Raw genomic sequence first — 16218 nt, 5'->3', positions numbered from 1 at the left:
TCGTCAAGTGCTTGAGGGCTCTCTTACATACATTTTGAGTCCTTTGTGCACACTTTTCACAAGTCCATATTTCTGTAGACTTTGGATGAGGAAATTACCCATGAGTAAATTGATTATCTGACAATAAGGCTCCCTCTTGTCTCGTAAGACAAGAGCCTCAAAGACGTTCAAATCAGGCAATAAAAAACGTAAAATTAAAAAGAAACACAATTGGCGTCGTCAAGGTAACGTGATATGTCATCTCAAAGTGTTGTCCCATTTGTATTTATACCATTCCAAGCCCTTGCAGCCTCTCACACTCAACCATTTCACAGGTGACGTCAGTTAAGTCGCTGAGGGTTCAGGTCTTGAGGCCTTAGGGATTAGGACATTGGGATTGGGCCCTACACATTTTCTAGATGCATGTCGAAGGCCACCTACCTTCATGATGATGAAGAAGATAAGTGTGATGAAGACGTTGACCTGCGGGTGTTTCCAGGCGTGATGGTGGTGGTTGATGTAGTCAAACTCCTCCGCCACGCCCTGGCGGCACCACGTGCGGTTGTCAAACAGTGCGACCAGAGACTCGTGCTGCGTCAGCTGGCGGGTCGTCACAAGAGAAAAGTTATCTGAACGTGTGTCTTATTCCACCATGCCTGACAGATTTGTGTGGGAGGCCTTAAAGAGGACCTATTATGCTTTTGTGCTTCTCTCTTTCCTTTAGTGTGTTATATATTTTTTGTGCATGTAAAAGGTCTGCAAAGTTACAAAGCCCAAAGTCCACGCCAAAGGGAGTTAAGGCAAACGTCACTGCCCACTCACCTGTTTCTCGCACCGAACCAACCAGGTAGTCAGAGACTCATGAATGTGGAGATTCATTGCTAGATTGTTAAACTGTACTGTGCACTGCTTTACCTGTTCTGCTGTGAACCTACTGAGTTTGCCATTAAAAGTCATTACCAACTGTTTCTGGTCTCCTGTGTGCCGCAATCGGGTCCAACCACTACCCGTTACAATACCTGCCTTGGCAGGAGATCAAACGGAGCGTTTCAGACGGAGGGTGAAAAGAGGTGCTGCAGCACAGCCGGTATGAGAAAAATAAAGCGTTTTTTGAACAGTAAATCATGTAAACATGTTCTAGTAGAAACCCAAAATAAATGTATGAACCTGAAAAAGAGCATAATAGGTCCTCTTTAAAGGTTCGCAGCAAAGGCTGTGATGGGATTTACATCCCCTGGAAATCCCTGCAGACAAAAACGCTGCATCTCATACTACTGGTTCATATGTTTTATTATGTATAGTTTGTTTTCAATGAATCCCAGGCCTCCCTTAATGATACCACAGTGGATTATCCTGGAGAAATAAAGTGTACTGAATGGAATTTAATATTCTTTCTATGCACTGCAAAGATACTCTATTTGAACTGGTCATTTTGGATGTTCTTGACTTTTAAATGGTAAAAAAAACTGCTATCAAGGTGAGATTATTTCACCTGCTTTACAATACAACTCCACTTGTTTCAAATCAAGAAACAAGTGTAACTTTCTTGATGCCAGTTAAGCAACTTGCCTTATTCTGTTTTGTGTCAGGGTTTTTTCAATAAATGAGCATCACTGCCTGTAAAACTGCACAGGACAAATAAAAGTTATTCACTCAACTCACTAGCAGATATTTTTTTTTTCTTGTTTTGACAGTCTGAAAGGCTCACGATGAATCTAAATGCCTTGTTATGGAGGACGATTGCGCAGTGCGGCAGGTGCACAGGCAACACCAGCACAAAAAAATTGTGTGCGCTGCATCTCTTAAAAAAAGAAGAAGCTCAAACTACATTTCACTTTGTTGTGTCGACTGTTAGACGTTTCCACCGGCAGTACAATGTGTCGGCATCCACTTCATCTGAACCAGAGGCTTATCTCTTTGTTTTATTTTTGCACAAATATACAGCAGTGTTGCATCTAGCAAGATATGGAGAAGAAAAGCCTAAATTATTTCTGTTGGTTGCATTTGTTCAAAAGATGAAGAAACAAAGGTTTGTTTTTACTTTTGCTTTGTCTTTATCCATATCAGGAAACATGGCATCTATTGAACAGCTTATACTATCAAATAAGAGGAGCAAGAAATGACCCATAACCTGCCACCAACTCTCACTTCATTTAAAATTACCATCAATCATCCAACAACAGGCTTTCATGCTGTCATAAGAGCGCGAAAGTATTTTCTCACCTGTCCGGCCATGAACTGGCCGAAGCCCGGAGGGAACGTGAGAGTGGAGATCAGCAGGGTGACGAGCGCAGGATACACCAGGCGCCTGACAGGAAGAGATGGACTGCGGGGTCATTAATGGGTGTGCTTGTCACACTGTATGTGCATAGCTCCCTGTGATGTGCAAAACTGACCCAATTCATACAAGGACTTTATATTTACCAATATTACATAAACATTGTGACATAAAGCCAATTTTAAACACAAGTTTAGGGGCACATGAGCAGGATCTTCTTGGGGTTGTAGTTACAGTTTAACTGGTGAAAATGTGGCTTTTCTAGATGGGTCTTGAATATTTCTTGGGATTTTAAAGGAATAATACAATTTTGGGAAATATGCATATTCGCTTTCTTGCAGGAATTTAGATGAGAATACTGATACCCATAGAAATAGAATAGGATTAGAACGGATTATTTAAATTATTTATTTTCGTTTTTGCAAAACCCCCTCTCAGTGAATCCACGACTTGCCGTAAATCGTTGTAGCGTCACAACGGCAGATACCCCTTCTCATATTTGTCCATTAAATATGAAGCCACAGCCTCCAGCCAGTTAGCTTAGCTTAGCATAAAGACTAGAAACAAGGGGAAACAGCTAGCCTGGCTCTGTCCAAAGGGAACTAAATCCACCTAACAGCACCTCTAAAGCTCACCAATTCACATGTTATCTCTCGTTTGGATGTAACAATGACATGTTGAGCCAGGCTAGCTGTTTCCCCCCTATTTCCAGTCTTTATGCTAAGCTAAGCGAACGTCTGCTGGCTGTAGCTTCATACATACCGTACAGACATGAGAGTGGTATCGATCCTCTCATCTAACGCTCAGCAAGAAAGCGAATAAGTGCATTTCCTAAAAATGTCAATCCACAAAAGTGTAAATGTTCTGTGTCACATTAGGAATCAGATACTCACTTCCTCAGCAAGAACTTGTTAATGGTCTTCTGTTTCCTCATGCACTCTACAATCAGCCGGTTCAGGTAGACAAACAGAGCGCCGCCAAAACCACAGGCAATCCTACAGACAGACAAAGACACACCTGTTTGGTCTGCTGAAGGTGAAGCGGAAACAAAATGCAGCTAAACTGAAATGCAATCAGAGTGCCATTGAAATACAATTTTACCGCGCCTGGGTAAAGTCACTTTTCTGGGGCTCTTTGACGGGAAGCCAACCGATGTTAATTCCTTGTTTTTCTCTATTAAAATCGTTTTGGCATCAAACAAAATCAAATTTGGCGCGTGATGATGTTGATACACTCTCTTCTTGTAATCAGCAGAGTAAAAAGTTAATTTCATGCCCCGCTCATCGAATACAAATCAACCTTCAGACCCCTCGGCAGGCATGTGAATGTGACCACGAGGAGACTGCAGACAGAGACTCAGATCTCTCTCACCAGTTTAAACTGCTCTAGGATCAGTTTGAACTGGCTTCAGTCCAGAGAAACACACTCACCCGAGGATGGCGAACGCCGGCAGCTCCTGAAGGTCAAACGGGAAGTCAAGACGGAAACGGGTCTTAAAGAGAGCAGTGATGGTCTCTGAGGAAAAAGAGGATTGCTGATTGTGTAGACTGCACAGCAATATGTCTACTTGTTACAGATATACATATATATTACACTGACTTTTAAATACAAAAGGTTTATATTGGTATATATTATTATCATTATATTGGCTTTAAATAATAAAATTGATACTTGCCCCAATGAAGTGATTAATAATATAAAGTATGATAAACCTCAGATTTTCAAATATTTATTCCCTAACTTTTTCCAGATCTATTTTTATGAGATCTTATTTATTATCAATCCAGACATCTGAAAAAAAACACACATCATATCTGCATTATATGGAGATCTATTTGAGTGTTAGTTCTGTATTTCTTTATTTTGCTTTATTTTTGTGGGTTTGTTATTCATTTATTTTGTGTTATCATTCTTATTTTTATTTCAATTTACATTTTTAAAATTAATACATTTTTAAGTTTTTTGTATTAATAATTTCCAACGCATATCTTGAACCTCAATAAACTGTCTTAATTTTGTTTTAAAAAAGTGGAATAAGGACTTTGATAAATAAATAATTTTTCCCTTACCTTCCTCCTGGTTCCACACCGCCAGCACTCTGAATATGAAGGCACTGAAGGTGGCGGCAAAGAAGCCCCTCCAGTAGTTCCTCACCGCAAAAAACGTTGAAGTGACCTCAATACTGAACAGCACCCCTGTACCACACAAACACACAAACACACACACTTAAAAGACGTTCAAGAAATGGTTGAAACAGCCATTATGGAAAATGGCTAAAATGGAAATATGAAAACATCTACATTTTTCATAAATTAGCTACTCCATCTGCAGAGGAAGACAATGTGATACAATTTGAAAGCTCAAGAACAGCTGCTGAGTGCAACTTGGGTTTTTTATCAATTAGGATTCATCATCTGAAGATCACCAACACAAATGAGTCATTTTAAATAAATATTGCCATGTAAAATAAACCCTACAGTGTGCCTTGGATTATTTTTGAAGGAGACTTGCTTTTTTGAGACCCTATTCCACTGACACAATGAGCCCCTCACAAGACTGAATAACCACCACAAATCAGTTTGTTATCTACATTTCTTGAAATGGATCAAAGGGTAACTTTTGACTTGACAGAGGCTCTAAAGGAAAGGTCACAAGGTCACCTAAAACAACACCCTTTAACGTGAATATTGATGGTAAATTTAATGTCAATCTGGCCAATAGTTGCTGAGTTACAGTATGTTGCTCTGAATCAAACAGTTAAACAGACGGACTGACCAATATTGGCAACTGCTCTCCTGCTAGCAAGGGTAAATATTCTCCTCATCTAATTGAGCCCTGTAATTATCTACCATAATTAGATAGCGTTCAATCAGAGCCAGCAGTCATGTTGTCTTACCTCCAATAGGGGCAGCGAAGCAGCAGCCCACACCCACTGCACAGGCAGCCGACAGCATCTCTGTGTTCCTCAGCTCGTTCTGTCAGACAGGAGACAGATATACACACAGGTAGACACACAAACACACACACACACACACACACACACACAGAAGCCGTGCATTCAAGCAAATACCCACACACACACACAAATCCCAACAGGTGTGCGTGCAAATGCCACAAACACAGAACACAAAACAAATGCATTTCTCATGAAAAATCAAAGTCACCAACTGTTTACAAATGCAACAGTTTCACTGTGAAGCCGCTGCTGTATCTTTGCACATTCAATGTTCAATGACATTACATATATGAGTGTTGGGACATAGGAGGCCATAATTGAAAAACCGGGATTGAGTGATGGCAATGAGATGTTTGTACAGAAGCAAAGACGGCACAGATCGATGCCTCGCTGTGACGGCTCACTGAACAGAACAGACAAAATGGAAAAGCATCAATCTATCTCTGCTTCTGAAATGGACAGCATGGATTATTAATGTTGATGGAATTTGGCAATAAAGGAAAACTATCTGACTCGTGCATGTCATACCTTGCTTCCCTCAAAGGGCTCTTCCTTTAGCAGTGAAAGTAGGAAGAAAAAAGACAGAAATATGAGTGAGTGTAGAGGTTACCTTGTATTTCTGCTCCTGGAAGACATCCAACTTATTATCCAAACCACGCAAAATCAAACAAGCGGCGAATGAGCTCCAGCAAACACAGTCTTGATTCAGCAGTGAACTGCATTAACATTTTCCCAGACTGATTATGTTTAATAGCTGCACAGTCGACCCCTGGACTATTTCAGTCTGTCTAACTGTGCTGACATGAGTTTCTCTTCCTCCTCATCACTGCAGCCTATCTTCCTTCGTACAGACGGTGATGCTGCTGGTATATGGAGGAGAAGCAGAGCCCACTGTCCACTGTAGAAACAGACAGCAGCCCATGGTGTTTCGTCTCACATGAGTGGAGGTGAGATTGTGTCCTGGGGAACGGCAAACAGTCGAGTAAAACATCACAGACTTTTTAAAGAATAACTGTGATTGTGTGTGTGTGTTTTCTTGCAGCTTCACACCGTTGAAGACCAAAAGAAAAGACACAAAGATCAAGAAAATCCTCCCATGTGGGTAAATGTTGCCTCATTTCTTCTCAGCAACTATTTACGGTACACCTCAGCTTTACAATAAGTGGAAGGATTAAAGGAAAAATCAGGCCTGCAATACTTTAAATCTGTTTTTTAAAAAATCAAAGTAACTGGTTCAACATAGACAAAGAGATGTTATGTGGAGGTACAGTATTTCCAGTGCAAGCACAATTTATTTTGACTGCAAAAATGTTTCCAACGACTTAAATCATCAGTAGTAAATGTGATTTAAATAAGAAGTGGACTTGTGATGTGAGGGTCCCTGGTTAGATCCCCAAAAGGTAGTCCCTTAAAGGTGCTCTATATGATATCCAGAGCATTAATCACGGCCACCACTCTGCACTGCTCTCATACGGCGGTTAAAGCCAATAACGCCGTCCCATCCACCGGTTGCCGCTGGATATGCTTTGAATTTCAAATTTAGCACCTTTAACTCTCAGCTGCTCTATGATTTGTAGTGGGCAGTGGCAATCCTGTAAAAGATAGCTTTGATCATAATGAAACTTCCCTAGATAAATAAAGGTAAAAAAAAAGATGCATTTATGCATCCTGGTGATTTAGTACCATAAAACTGATACCTGTTCAATTATGGATGGAAACCTTTGTCTCATGTCTGTGTTTGCCCCGCTTTATACTTTCACACTTTCAAATGGACCCAAAATGCCTTTAAATAATCTTTAAATTCCAGTGCCCCTAAACGCAATTCACTTTTAATCATATGAAAAAATTCAGGAACAATTTCAGTCATTCTGAACAATCCTGGGCAGTGGTGTAGGGGTCGTTGATGAGGTGTACTAGGCAGATGATAGCCTATAGGTTACTAAGGAGGAAGTGGGTATACTCTCCAATATATTCCAATGTTTTTTTTTGGCTGATAGGTGGGTATACTGTAATCTGCCAGAAAAAGAGGTGGGTATACTCCGTATACCTGTGAATAACCTCCACTACACCACTGATCATAACGCACAAGTAGATGAGGCAGATTATGAGGAAGTAGCTAGGCACAAAAGGTTGATAAGTCTGGAGAAATGTATCAAAGTCCTGTAACCTGAAGAGGATCTATCCTTTAATATACAAACATGAAAACGATTCTCGTCTCACTCTTGGACATAAAGCAAAATGTCCTAAAAATGTTGAACTATGTGATGTTGGATTTGTGAATTTGTTGGTGGTGGTGTGCAGTGTCACTGAATTTGAAGAACACTACAGGTATGACCTGACAAACATGATCAACATATCTAAATATTTGAGTGTAGAAAGCACCACCAACTTCTGTAAGTACAGTGGTATGTTAATTAGGAAACATCACTGGTGAATGTTCCAGTCAGAGACATAATCTCTCCTTAAAAGCTTCAAACAGGTTTAAATTTGTGCATCAGGAAATCTGCATTTCTTTTGTAAATGTGATTACCGTCCTCACCATGTAAATCGAACCGAAGAGAGGAGCCATGAATTTGCTGAGGAGCGCGGCGCACAGACTGGCGACGTGAACGAAGGGTCCCTGAGAGGGAGGAGGAAGAGAGATCAGGAGGTTAGTAGACAGGATGTGACAGAAAGCACATTCTAGCAGAGCATGCTGTACTCAGGTTCAGGGGTATTATTCAACTACCTACTAACGACAATGGCAATATTTACAGTGAGAGGGGTCTATATACAATATGGAATATAAATATAAGTGTGTGAATAGAATAGTAATGAGTATGTATTCTCTGTATGTAGCCCTATATGTGCGTGTGAACGTGTGTGGATAAGGGGGGCAGCATGTGGCACTTGGTGGACGCCCTGGAGAGGTCAGAGTTCACAGTCCTGATGGCCTGGGGAAAGAAACTCCGCCTCAGTCTCTCTGTTTTGGCAGCGTGGCTGCGGAGGCTGCAAAAATGCATGAACACACACCTTCACACTCACACACTTGACTTCCATGCCAAATTTCAGCTTCCTATGGCGGAAAATGTGGCCGCCAAAGGGTGGGGAACAGACCGACAGAGCGAGCTACAGAGACCTGTACGATTAGAGCCTGCTCAGATTCAGATTCAAACAACTTCATAACCCCCAAATGGGCAATGTAAGTGTTATTAGCAGTAAATCACTTTTTTATTTTCACAGCAGTGACTTTAATGAGGAATTTATTATATCCTCCCCAACAGGAAACTACAAAAACTGTCAGGCAATCTGTCATGTGTAATTTGTGCAGCCAAGTAGACTGTGATGAAGGAAAGAGAAACCCTCTACCTCCTTCCCCAGAGGCATCCCACTGCCCAGAGCACAGGTCAGACCGATGACTTTGGCCACAAACGTCTTGAACGTCAGGTACTCCTTCAGGACCACCCCCCTCAGTATCGTCTTCATCTCAGGGATACCTGAACCTGGGAGATGAAAGAGAAAGAGATGCCATGTGGGATGATGGAGGGGAGAGAAAAGGTGAGTATAAAGAAAGCAATTAAAGAGAGGGATGTGGGGAATAAATGAAGAACGAGGGAGGGAGGTGGGTGAGGGGCAAAGCTGATTGATATTCATGTAGTTTTCTGTATGCACATCTTATCAGAGCTACATCGTATAGATTTCCTGCACACGTGACCACTAAGATGCATACAGCATGTCCTTGGAGGACTTATGGTGCATTATAGAGCCAATTACATTATTCAAACACAGATATATGACCAGGAATTAGAGATGTAAAAACATATGTTTATGCATGAATAGTTTAAATGTGTGTGTGTGTGTGAGTGTGTGTGTCTTACCCACAGCCTGAGGCGCCAGGATCTGTGTGAATCCTGCTGAGAAAGTGATGAGCACTACGGGGTAGCTGACCCAGGCGATGTACTGCAGGAGCATGTTACTGTCCAGTCCGCCATACATCCACTTCTGTGCTGCACACACACACACACACACACACACGTAACTTCATCTCAGTATAATGCTGTAGAAAGCGAAACCTATTTACGACCAGATCCCCCATCTAATAAGATTTATCTGTTATGAATATGTTATTATTATATTACCGCTCTTTGACCTCCCTTCTCTGCCTTATTCATGTATTTTTCTGCACCTATAGCAGATTTGTGGCCTCCTCCTCGTCATTAGCATTTCATAAAACACATTAGAGGAAGCGTTTCTTGAATGTGTGAAATATCTACATCCACAGATGCATCTTTTTCTTGCCATTATGTCGGCATTTTTTCACACCTAACAGCAGAGTTTTTCTAATAGTGGATAAATGAGAAAACAGAGGAGGAAGAAGAACCAATAATATAGTGAAAGTACCAATACAACTATGTACAATTACCACATTACAAGTAAAAGTCCTGTATTCAGAAAATTATTATCAACAAAATATACTACTTTAAGAATCAAAAGTAAAATGATGCTACTGTTTACGCCCCTGTGGCTGATACAGTATATTATCATATATAACTTGAATGTTTATGCTGTTGCAACAATGTGTACAAGCTTTTTTAGTATTGTAGCTTGTCCAGGTGGAGCTAGTTTTAACTACACAGTGTGGTAGTTTAGTCCAGTGGTTCGCAACCTAGAGGAACGGGCCCCTCCAAAGGGTCACGAGATGAATCTGAGGGGTCGTCAGAGGATTCACGGATGAAAAAACAAGTTCTCCTGCACAAATTTATAGTATTTGTTTTTGCTTTCTTGTGAAATATTGGACAACTTTTTATCCTTGGGCTTTATCTAAACGAATCAATATGTAACATTACAAAATTATAGGTATAGAGGTATAAAGTACAATGTTTCCCTAGTGGAGTAGAAGTGTAAAGTGACATAAAATGAAGAAAGACTTTTGATGAAAAGTAAGGTTTTAGAAAACAACGCTCATATATTCATGGCCGTGGGTGTAGATTCAATCTTTAAAAAACTCACAGTCGTGGTTATATTAATTATTTACAGATAATTTATTGATGTGAGAAAGAAAAAAAATGTGACTTAAAACATAAAAAAAAATGTGATTTAAAACATTAAAAAGGTATCTAATGTACTGTCATTTCAGAGATTTGTTGCACTCACAATTTTCTTTATAGTTAATGAGTTTGGACGTCAGCACCCGGTGGATTAATTCAAGTGTCAGTGTTAAGATTGATGCATTTGATGCTACATGGGAGACTTCATTGATCCTTATATTGTATTAATATTAATGAAAGCCACTTTGTTATCTAGCTCAAGATCAATATAACTCTGCAGCAATTGGTATTCATATTTTACAATCTACCTTCACACACCACACCTGACAAGACGTCTTATCTGTTTAAAGCCTGAAAGCTCCTCATGGATTAACAGCCTCTGTGAGAACAGCCCTTTTATTCACTGTCCATCTATCCACCTGTCTTTGTAGCTCTTTCTGGCTCTCTGGCTCTTTCCTACCTTCTTGGCAGAAGGCGATGGCGTAGTCCATGACCCAGCTGACCAGAGCCATGAGCAGCCCCAGCAGAATGAGGAATATCCAGTCCTCCCCCACCCGCGAGATCAGGAACTTCTGGCAGCGAGACGCACACACTGAGGGCACAGAGACAGAAGGAGACGGAGGGAAAAGCTGAAGTTAAAATCTCTGAAATGAAAAGACGCTGAAGGAACATATTTGTTGGTGTGAGACTGAGAAGAACCAGCTGTGTCAGAAGGGAAGGAAAATAAAGAAACAAGTGTGTGGTGACGGAGGAGAAGGGGATGAATGGAAGGGGCTGGTACATCTCATACACAGAGCGCTTTATATACTGCAATGCATTAAGTATATTATAACGGAAAATACAATACTGAAACACAAATTAAAAGAATGCAGTCCCACTGTCTGCATGTCAAAGTGTCCTTAAGCGAGACACTGAACCCTATGTTGCTCCCCGGGCGCTTTACAGCAGCCCACTGCTCCTAATGATGGGTTAAATGCAGAGGTCAAATGTCATGTATGCACTTGTATGTATGTAACAAATCTAATGCATTTTAAGCAATGAGTAGAGCTGATGCATGGGAGTGTTGGATTTGAAGTATTTTTGCATCCCTGTACAATTGTCAGGTATTTAGCCAAAAAGAGACAGTGTGTGTATTATTGTGTATTAAAATATTACTGTATTTGTTATATTAACTACATCAGGATGTTTATCACTTTTGTGATATAAAATGCATATTTTGTGATGATAGATTTTATCCCTGTCACCCAATTTTTAATGAGATAATAGACATTTGTTTTTAGGAAAACCACATCAGACCAATTATTATTCAGAGAAGAGTATTTCTATGTCTTAAAACAAAATCATCTGGAAGTTTGTTTCAACTCTGTGGTGTGTGGTAACTATATGCTGCTTCTCCATGTTTAGTTTGGACTTAGATTGGTTAGCAGACCACCAGATTAGAGGTTTTATATGGTAAAATGCAGTCAGGAGTGTATTTGGGAATTAAACTATTAGATTAATTAATTAATTAATGTCTATTCTACTCATCATTTTGAATTAGCTGAAGGTTCCTGACAGTTATTTGGTGGCGCGATACCTGAGGTAAATCCATTACACTGGTCGAACCTGGAGGAAATAAAAGTGTGAACAAGGCTTTATCATTAATCAATCTTCAAACAAATAAAGATTTGGGAAAAACAAGCAATTATTCTCATGCTGTGTGAATAAAGGATCCAGTTTCACAGGACAAACAAAAGAACAATGGTGTATTATAAAGACAATGGTAAGAGATATTATCCATTTACCCGCAGAGAGTGAGCAGTGAAAGAACAATAACAAACTAACAGAGGTTATTATGTTGATAGTGAGAGCCTCGCTTTATCTTCATCCACCTCACAAATACAGAATACAGAATACCAAACAAAGCTGGGTCACGGTTATTACATTATAGTCTATAACTCTGAGCTGGGTCAGCTAAAAGAAGCATCACTGGACTCATTTCCTCTCTCTTGTCTGCGGACACTGCCAAAGCCCGGAATTCACTTCAGCATCCAGACCATTCATAGATGAGCCCGTCCCAAGAGACGCTGAAATGTGCCACTAACACATTTACCAGATCCATATTTCATAAAAACGTTTCAGTGAAGGCACATCAAGTTGTTTTGTTTTTTTTACTGCTTGGAAGTCGTATAGTGACGGAGAAACCACGAGAGCAACAGATGTGATGATAGTAAAACAGGGTGAGAGCGAGAGAGTGATCAGTTGGTGATATTGCATATCTATCTTGTTGTCCATTGTGGTAATGTACATTTTTTGGTTTCCTTAAATCTTCAGTAGGCAACAATTTTTGGCATCATTCGGCAAAAAATCCATAATAACCTTTCAGCATATTGTAATTCAAGTGTTCTGAGAGAAAACTAGACTTCTACACCTCCTCATGGCTCTTTTCTCAGGCTTTAAAAAATCTCCACTAAGACTTTGACCAATCACAGGTCATTTCAGAGAGAGAGCGTTCCTATTGGCTGTGCTTTGGCTGGTGGGCGGTGCTCGGTATTCCCCAAGAGATCTCAACATGGCTACCGGGTCACAAACTTTCTCATTTTACAGCTAAACAGTACATTACAAGATGTTTCTGAAAACATTTGAGGCGAGAAATAGGCATTACCGTAACATCATATTGATTCAAATTTGATCAGCGTTGCCTAGTTTGACCGTTTGATCGGAGTTCACGAGTGATTGACAGCAAAGAAAAACAGCAAAGTCTCCCTTCTGAGAAGTTGGAACAGTCGAATGTTGCATGACAAACAACTTAATTAATATGCTGATTAGTTTTCTGTCACTTGTGATTAATCAACATGACACGATGTTTCTATGATTAAATGAACATGGGCACTGAAGTACATTTTGAGTGCATCCCACATGCAACCTGCCGGAAATACTCACTTGTACCAAACGTGTATTGATCTGCCACTGAAAATAGTCCCCAACAAATGCATTACTTACTCCTGTTTGACTGACGTTTGCTAAAAACTACAGTGTCCAGGTGTTTTTTAAAATGAAATGTGACCAGTTAAAAGGTTAACGTCTTGAGTAGGAACCAACGACTCGGGGCTGAGTGCCCAGACCAAGCAGGGAAGTCAGAGAGGTTTTGTTTTTTTTCATGGGAACTGTTGATAATAACAAAAATATAGAATATCAACAGACTTATCCTTTAAGGCTGAATTGAGCTCTATTGTTAAACTCTTTCATCTGGACATTTTCTCTATGGAAAGTTTTCAAAAAGCTTTAAAAATTAAAGCATGGCTCCAAAGTATTTCTAAAATCAAATATATCATGTGACAGAAATCTCAGATACATTGTTATCCCCATTATCTTTGACTTATTTTAACTCTCATAATTGTACTTTTCTTTTTGTGACTATACTGCTTGTACAATATGTTTATAATTATAGGAAAAGAGTACTACTACTCCTCCTCCAAGATCATGTTCACAAATATGTCCTGACTGAATGACACCGCTATTGTATCGACATAATAAATGATATGCTAAATGAAGAAAGACAGACATTGCAGCAGTCTTTCTGGTGCAGGATTCGGGTCACGGGGGTATGCTGAGTCTCCTCCGGAGGGAGGTGGGGCACAACTGTGTGCATGACGTGGCGAGCTGCCCGGCAGCCAGGCCACCTGCTGGATGGTGGGTTGCCAACAGAGGACATATACACATACAAACCCACTCATGTGCAGATAAACCCATCACACAGCGGACACACCAGAAATATTTAAAGATAAATCTATCTGTGCAGATTAGACTGTCGTGTTCTTCACTGGATCTATAATTTTTTATTTCACAGTTCATTGGACGAAGCTGGGGAAATTCACATTCCAATAGCTTCTCTTTCTTTATTCCTGTTTCTCTCTCTCACACACACACACACACATACACATACACTTGTCTGCCACCTGCAAAGCCACATACTTCCGTGTGCATCTTGGCTCTCGCTCACATCCGCAGGCTCAGTGGCGATCACAGATGTCTTCTCATGTCCCCCGTTATAAAAATCACACCCAACGCCAGACATTTCTCCACCTCTGCTAGTCCTGCGTTCCACCACCTGAAGCCATTTAGCTGTAATCAGGAATAATACTAATAGCTTTTTCACCTATAAACAGTATATTCAAAAAGGTGCAAAGCCACTGAATGCATGACATAATGCACAATGATGCTAGATCTGAGTAACGTCAGCTATAAAATCCCAGAAAGATTCACCCTATGAGTCAAAATAAACGCAGTGAGGCAGTGCATGTTTTTAGCTCTCCATCACGACCGGCAGCAGAGCCCTTGGCTGCATGTGTAGGCTGCCTTGTTCAAAAGCTGCGGCTCCAGATACCGATCTGAGCCGAGGCACACACTCGTAGTCCATCACCCACAGAGATGATGTTCCCACACAGATACATGAGAGGAAAACACTAAAACTCCCACTACCACCAAATGTGAAGGTTGTCCTCCTTACATGTTACTTAACAAGAAAACAGTACAACCTGTCCAGCCTGAGAGAGCGTCTATCTAGAGACGAGTCTAAAAATACAAACACCACTTGATCTACGAGCACACGGCACGGAGACAGCGAGAACACAAATCACTCTGGCTGGCTCCTGATCTGAGAGTGATTGTTTTAAATGGCTTCCATTACGGCGAGCGGAGGGATGCTAGACTGATATAGTATAGCTCTCACCTATGGTGCGACGTATCGAGCTTTAATCAGATCACTCGTCACAAGGGCAAGGAGGCAGAAACGGATGCTGGAAAGCAGCCACGCTGAACAAACTGCCTTTTCTCTCCTTTTTTCCTTTTCTCCCTTATACTGAGGTTATCTCTTATGTTTTAAGACTTTATGTGTTGAGCTTTATATCTAAAGGCTCAGTTTAACCACATCTGGGGGCGCGACTAACAATTTATTGATTACTCTCGTGGTCCATGGCAGGTTTTTAAAGTCGTACACTGTGCCAAGACAGAATTTAGACAACAGAACAACGATATATATCACGATATAGCATGTTTTCTGGTGATTCAATAAGTCTATATGAAATAACTACATGGTTTTCTATACTCTTGTGTGAATTACATACTTGACAAATGAAAAGTACAGTGTTTTCTCATTGATTTAACTACTTTAGTGCATAATGATCAGATTTTATGAGGAATTTTAGTTAGTATGTGCTTGTTATTATCAATTTAGATGACATAATTGTGTATCACAATATCTCGATATATGATTTAATCATGAAACAATTCCATTGATCATACTGAATTGTCGCCCAGCCCTACTGCAACTACTTTTCCCATAATTTAGGGGATGTAAACAGGAAGTATAATGTCGCTATGGATTCAATGAGTTACACTGTGGGCTTAAACTTGAGCCCAGTTTTTTTTTATTTAGCTTATTTTTGTTTACATTTTTGCAAATTGGCACCGTTAAGTATGCCGAATTAGCTATTAGCAGCTCTGCAGTTATGCAATTATGAAGAGCGTCTTTTGTTCTATGATTTTTAAGCTAAACCCCTAAAACCCAAAGATAGTAGTTTAATATCACAGAAGACATTCTCATATTCAATAAGATTCCAGTTCATTTTGGTGCTTAAAAAAAAAGACAAATCATCAAATAGTCTATTTTCAAATACTAGTTTGCAAGTAATTCATTGACTAATAGATAAATCAACACCTCTCAGCTCTAACCAAAATCACACGAACCCAACATGTCTTCTCACTCTCCTCTAGTGTCATCTATCCAGGCAGATGTGGGCTTTATTTCATTAGGTTTTAAGGTATTCATAGCTTTGTTTCATCCACCATATAAATACAATGCGTATGGTGTGGTGAGGGGAATTTAATTTGTGGAGCATTGAAAGATGACATTGCAGCGTGTCCTTGTTACTGTGGATAATCCCCTGACGTCAGTGTGAATAGTTTATACGGGGACTATTTCTACAGCAAAAAATAGT

The 16218-nt window shown here is 40.2% G+C and overlaps 1 protein-coding gene across 4 annotated transcripts in view; it reads right to left on the bottom strand.

The window, feature by feature from the left end:
* Window positions 1-16218, bottom strand: part of clcn2a (chloride channel, voltage-sensitive 2a) — a 42915-nt gene that overhangs the window by 10639 nt on the left and 16058 nt on the right. For 2 of the 4 annotated variants that reach the window (XM_037788165.1, XM_037788166.1), the window contains exons 3-13: window positions 10701-10832; window positions 9071-9199; window positions 8562-8695; window positions 7753-7833; window positions 5742-5765; window positions 5154-5232; window positions 4327-4452; window positions 3688-3772; window positions 3151-3252; window positions 2203-2305; window positions 421-579 (exon numbers count right to left, since the gene is read on the bottom strand). In XM_037788165.1, the coding sequence (XP_037644093.1) occupies window positions 421-579; window positions 2203-2305; window positions 3151-3252; window positions 3688-3772; window positions 4327-4452; window positions 5154-5232; window positions 5742-5765; window positions 7753-7833; window positions 8562-8695; window positions 9071-9199; window positions 10701-10832 (1154 nt within the window). Of the gene's footprint in view, window positions 1-420; window positions 580-2202; window positions 2306-3150; window positions 3253-3687; window positions 3773-4326; window positions 4453-5153; window positions 5233-5741; window positions 5766-7752; window positions 7834-8561; window positions 8696-9070; window positions 9200-10700; window positions 10833-16218 lie in introns of those variants that run through there. The other 2 variants (XM_037788167.1, XM_037788168.1) reach the window with 2 other exon arrangements.

This window comes from Sebastes umbrosus, chromosome 12, assembly GCF_015220745.1.
Source record: "Sebastes umbrosus isolate fSebUmb1 chromosome 12, fSebUmb1.pri, whole genome shotgun sequence".
NCBI lineage: Eukaryota > Metazoa > Chordata > Actinopteri > Perciformes > Sebastidae > Sebastes > Sebastes umbrosus.
Note: the sequence above shows the minus strand (reverse complement) of the source record. Positions and strands in the feature narration are given on the sequence as shown.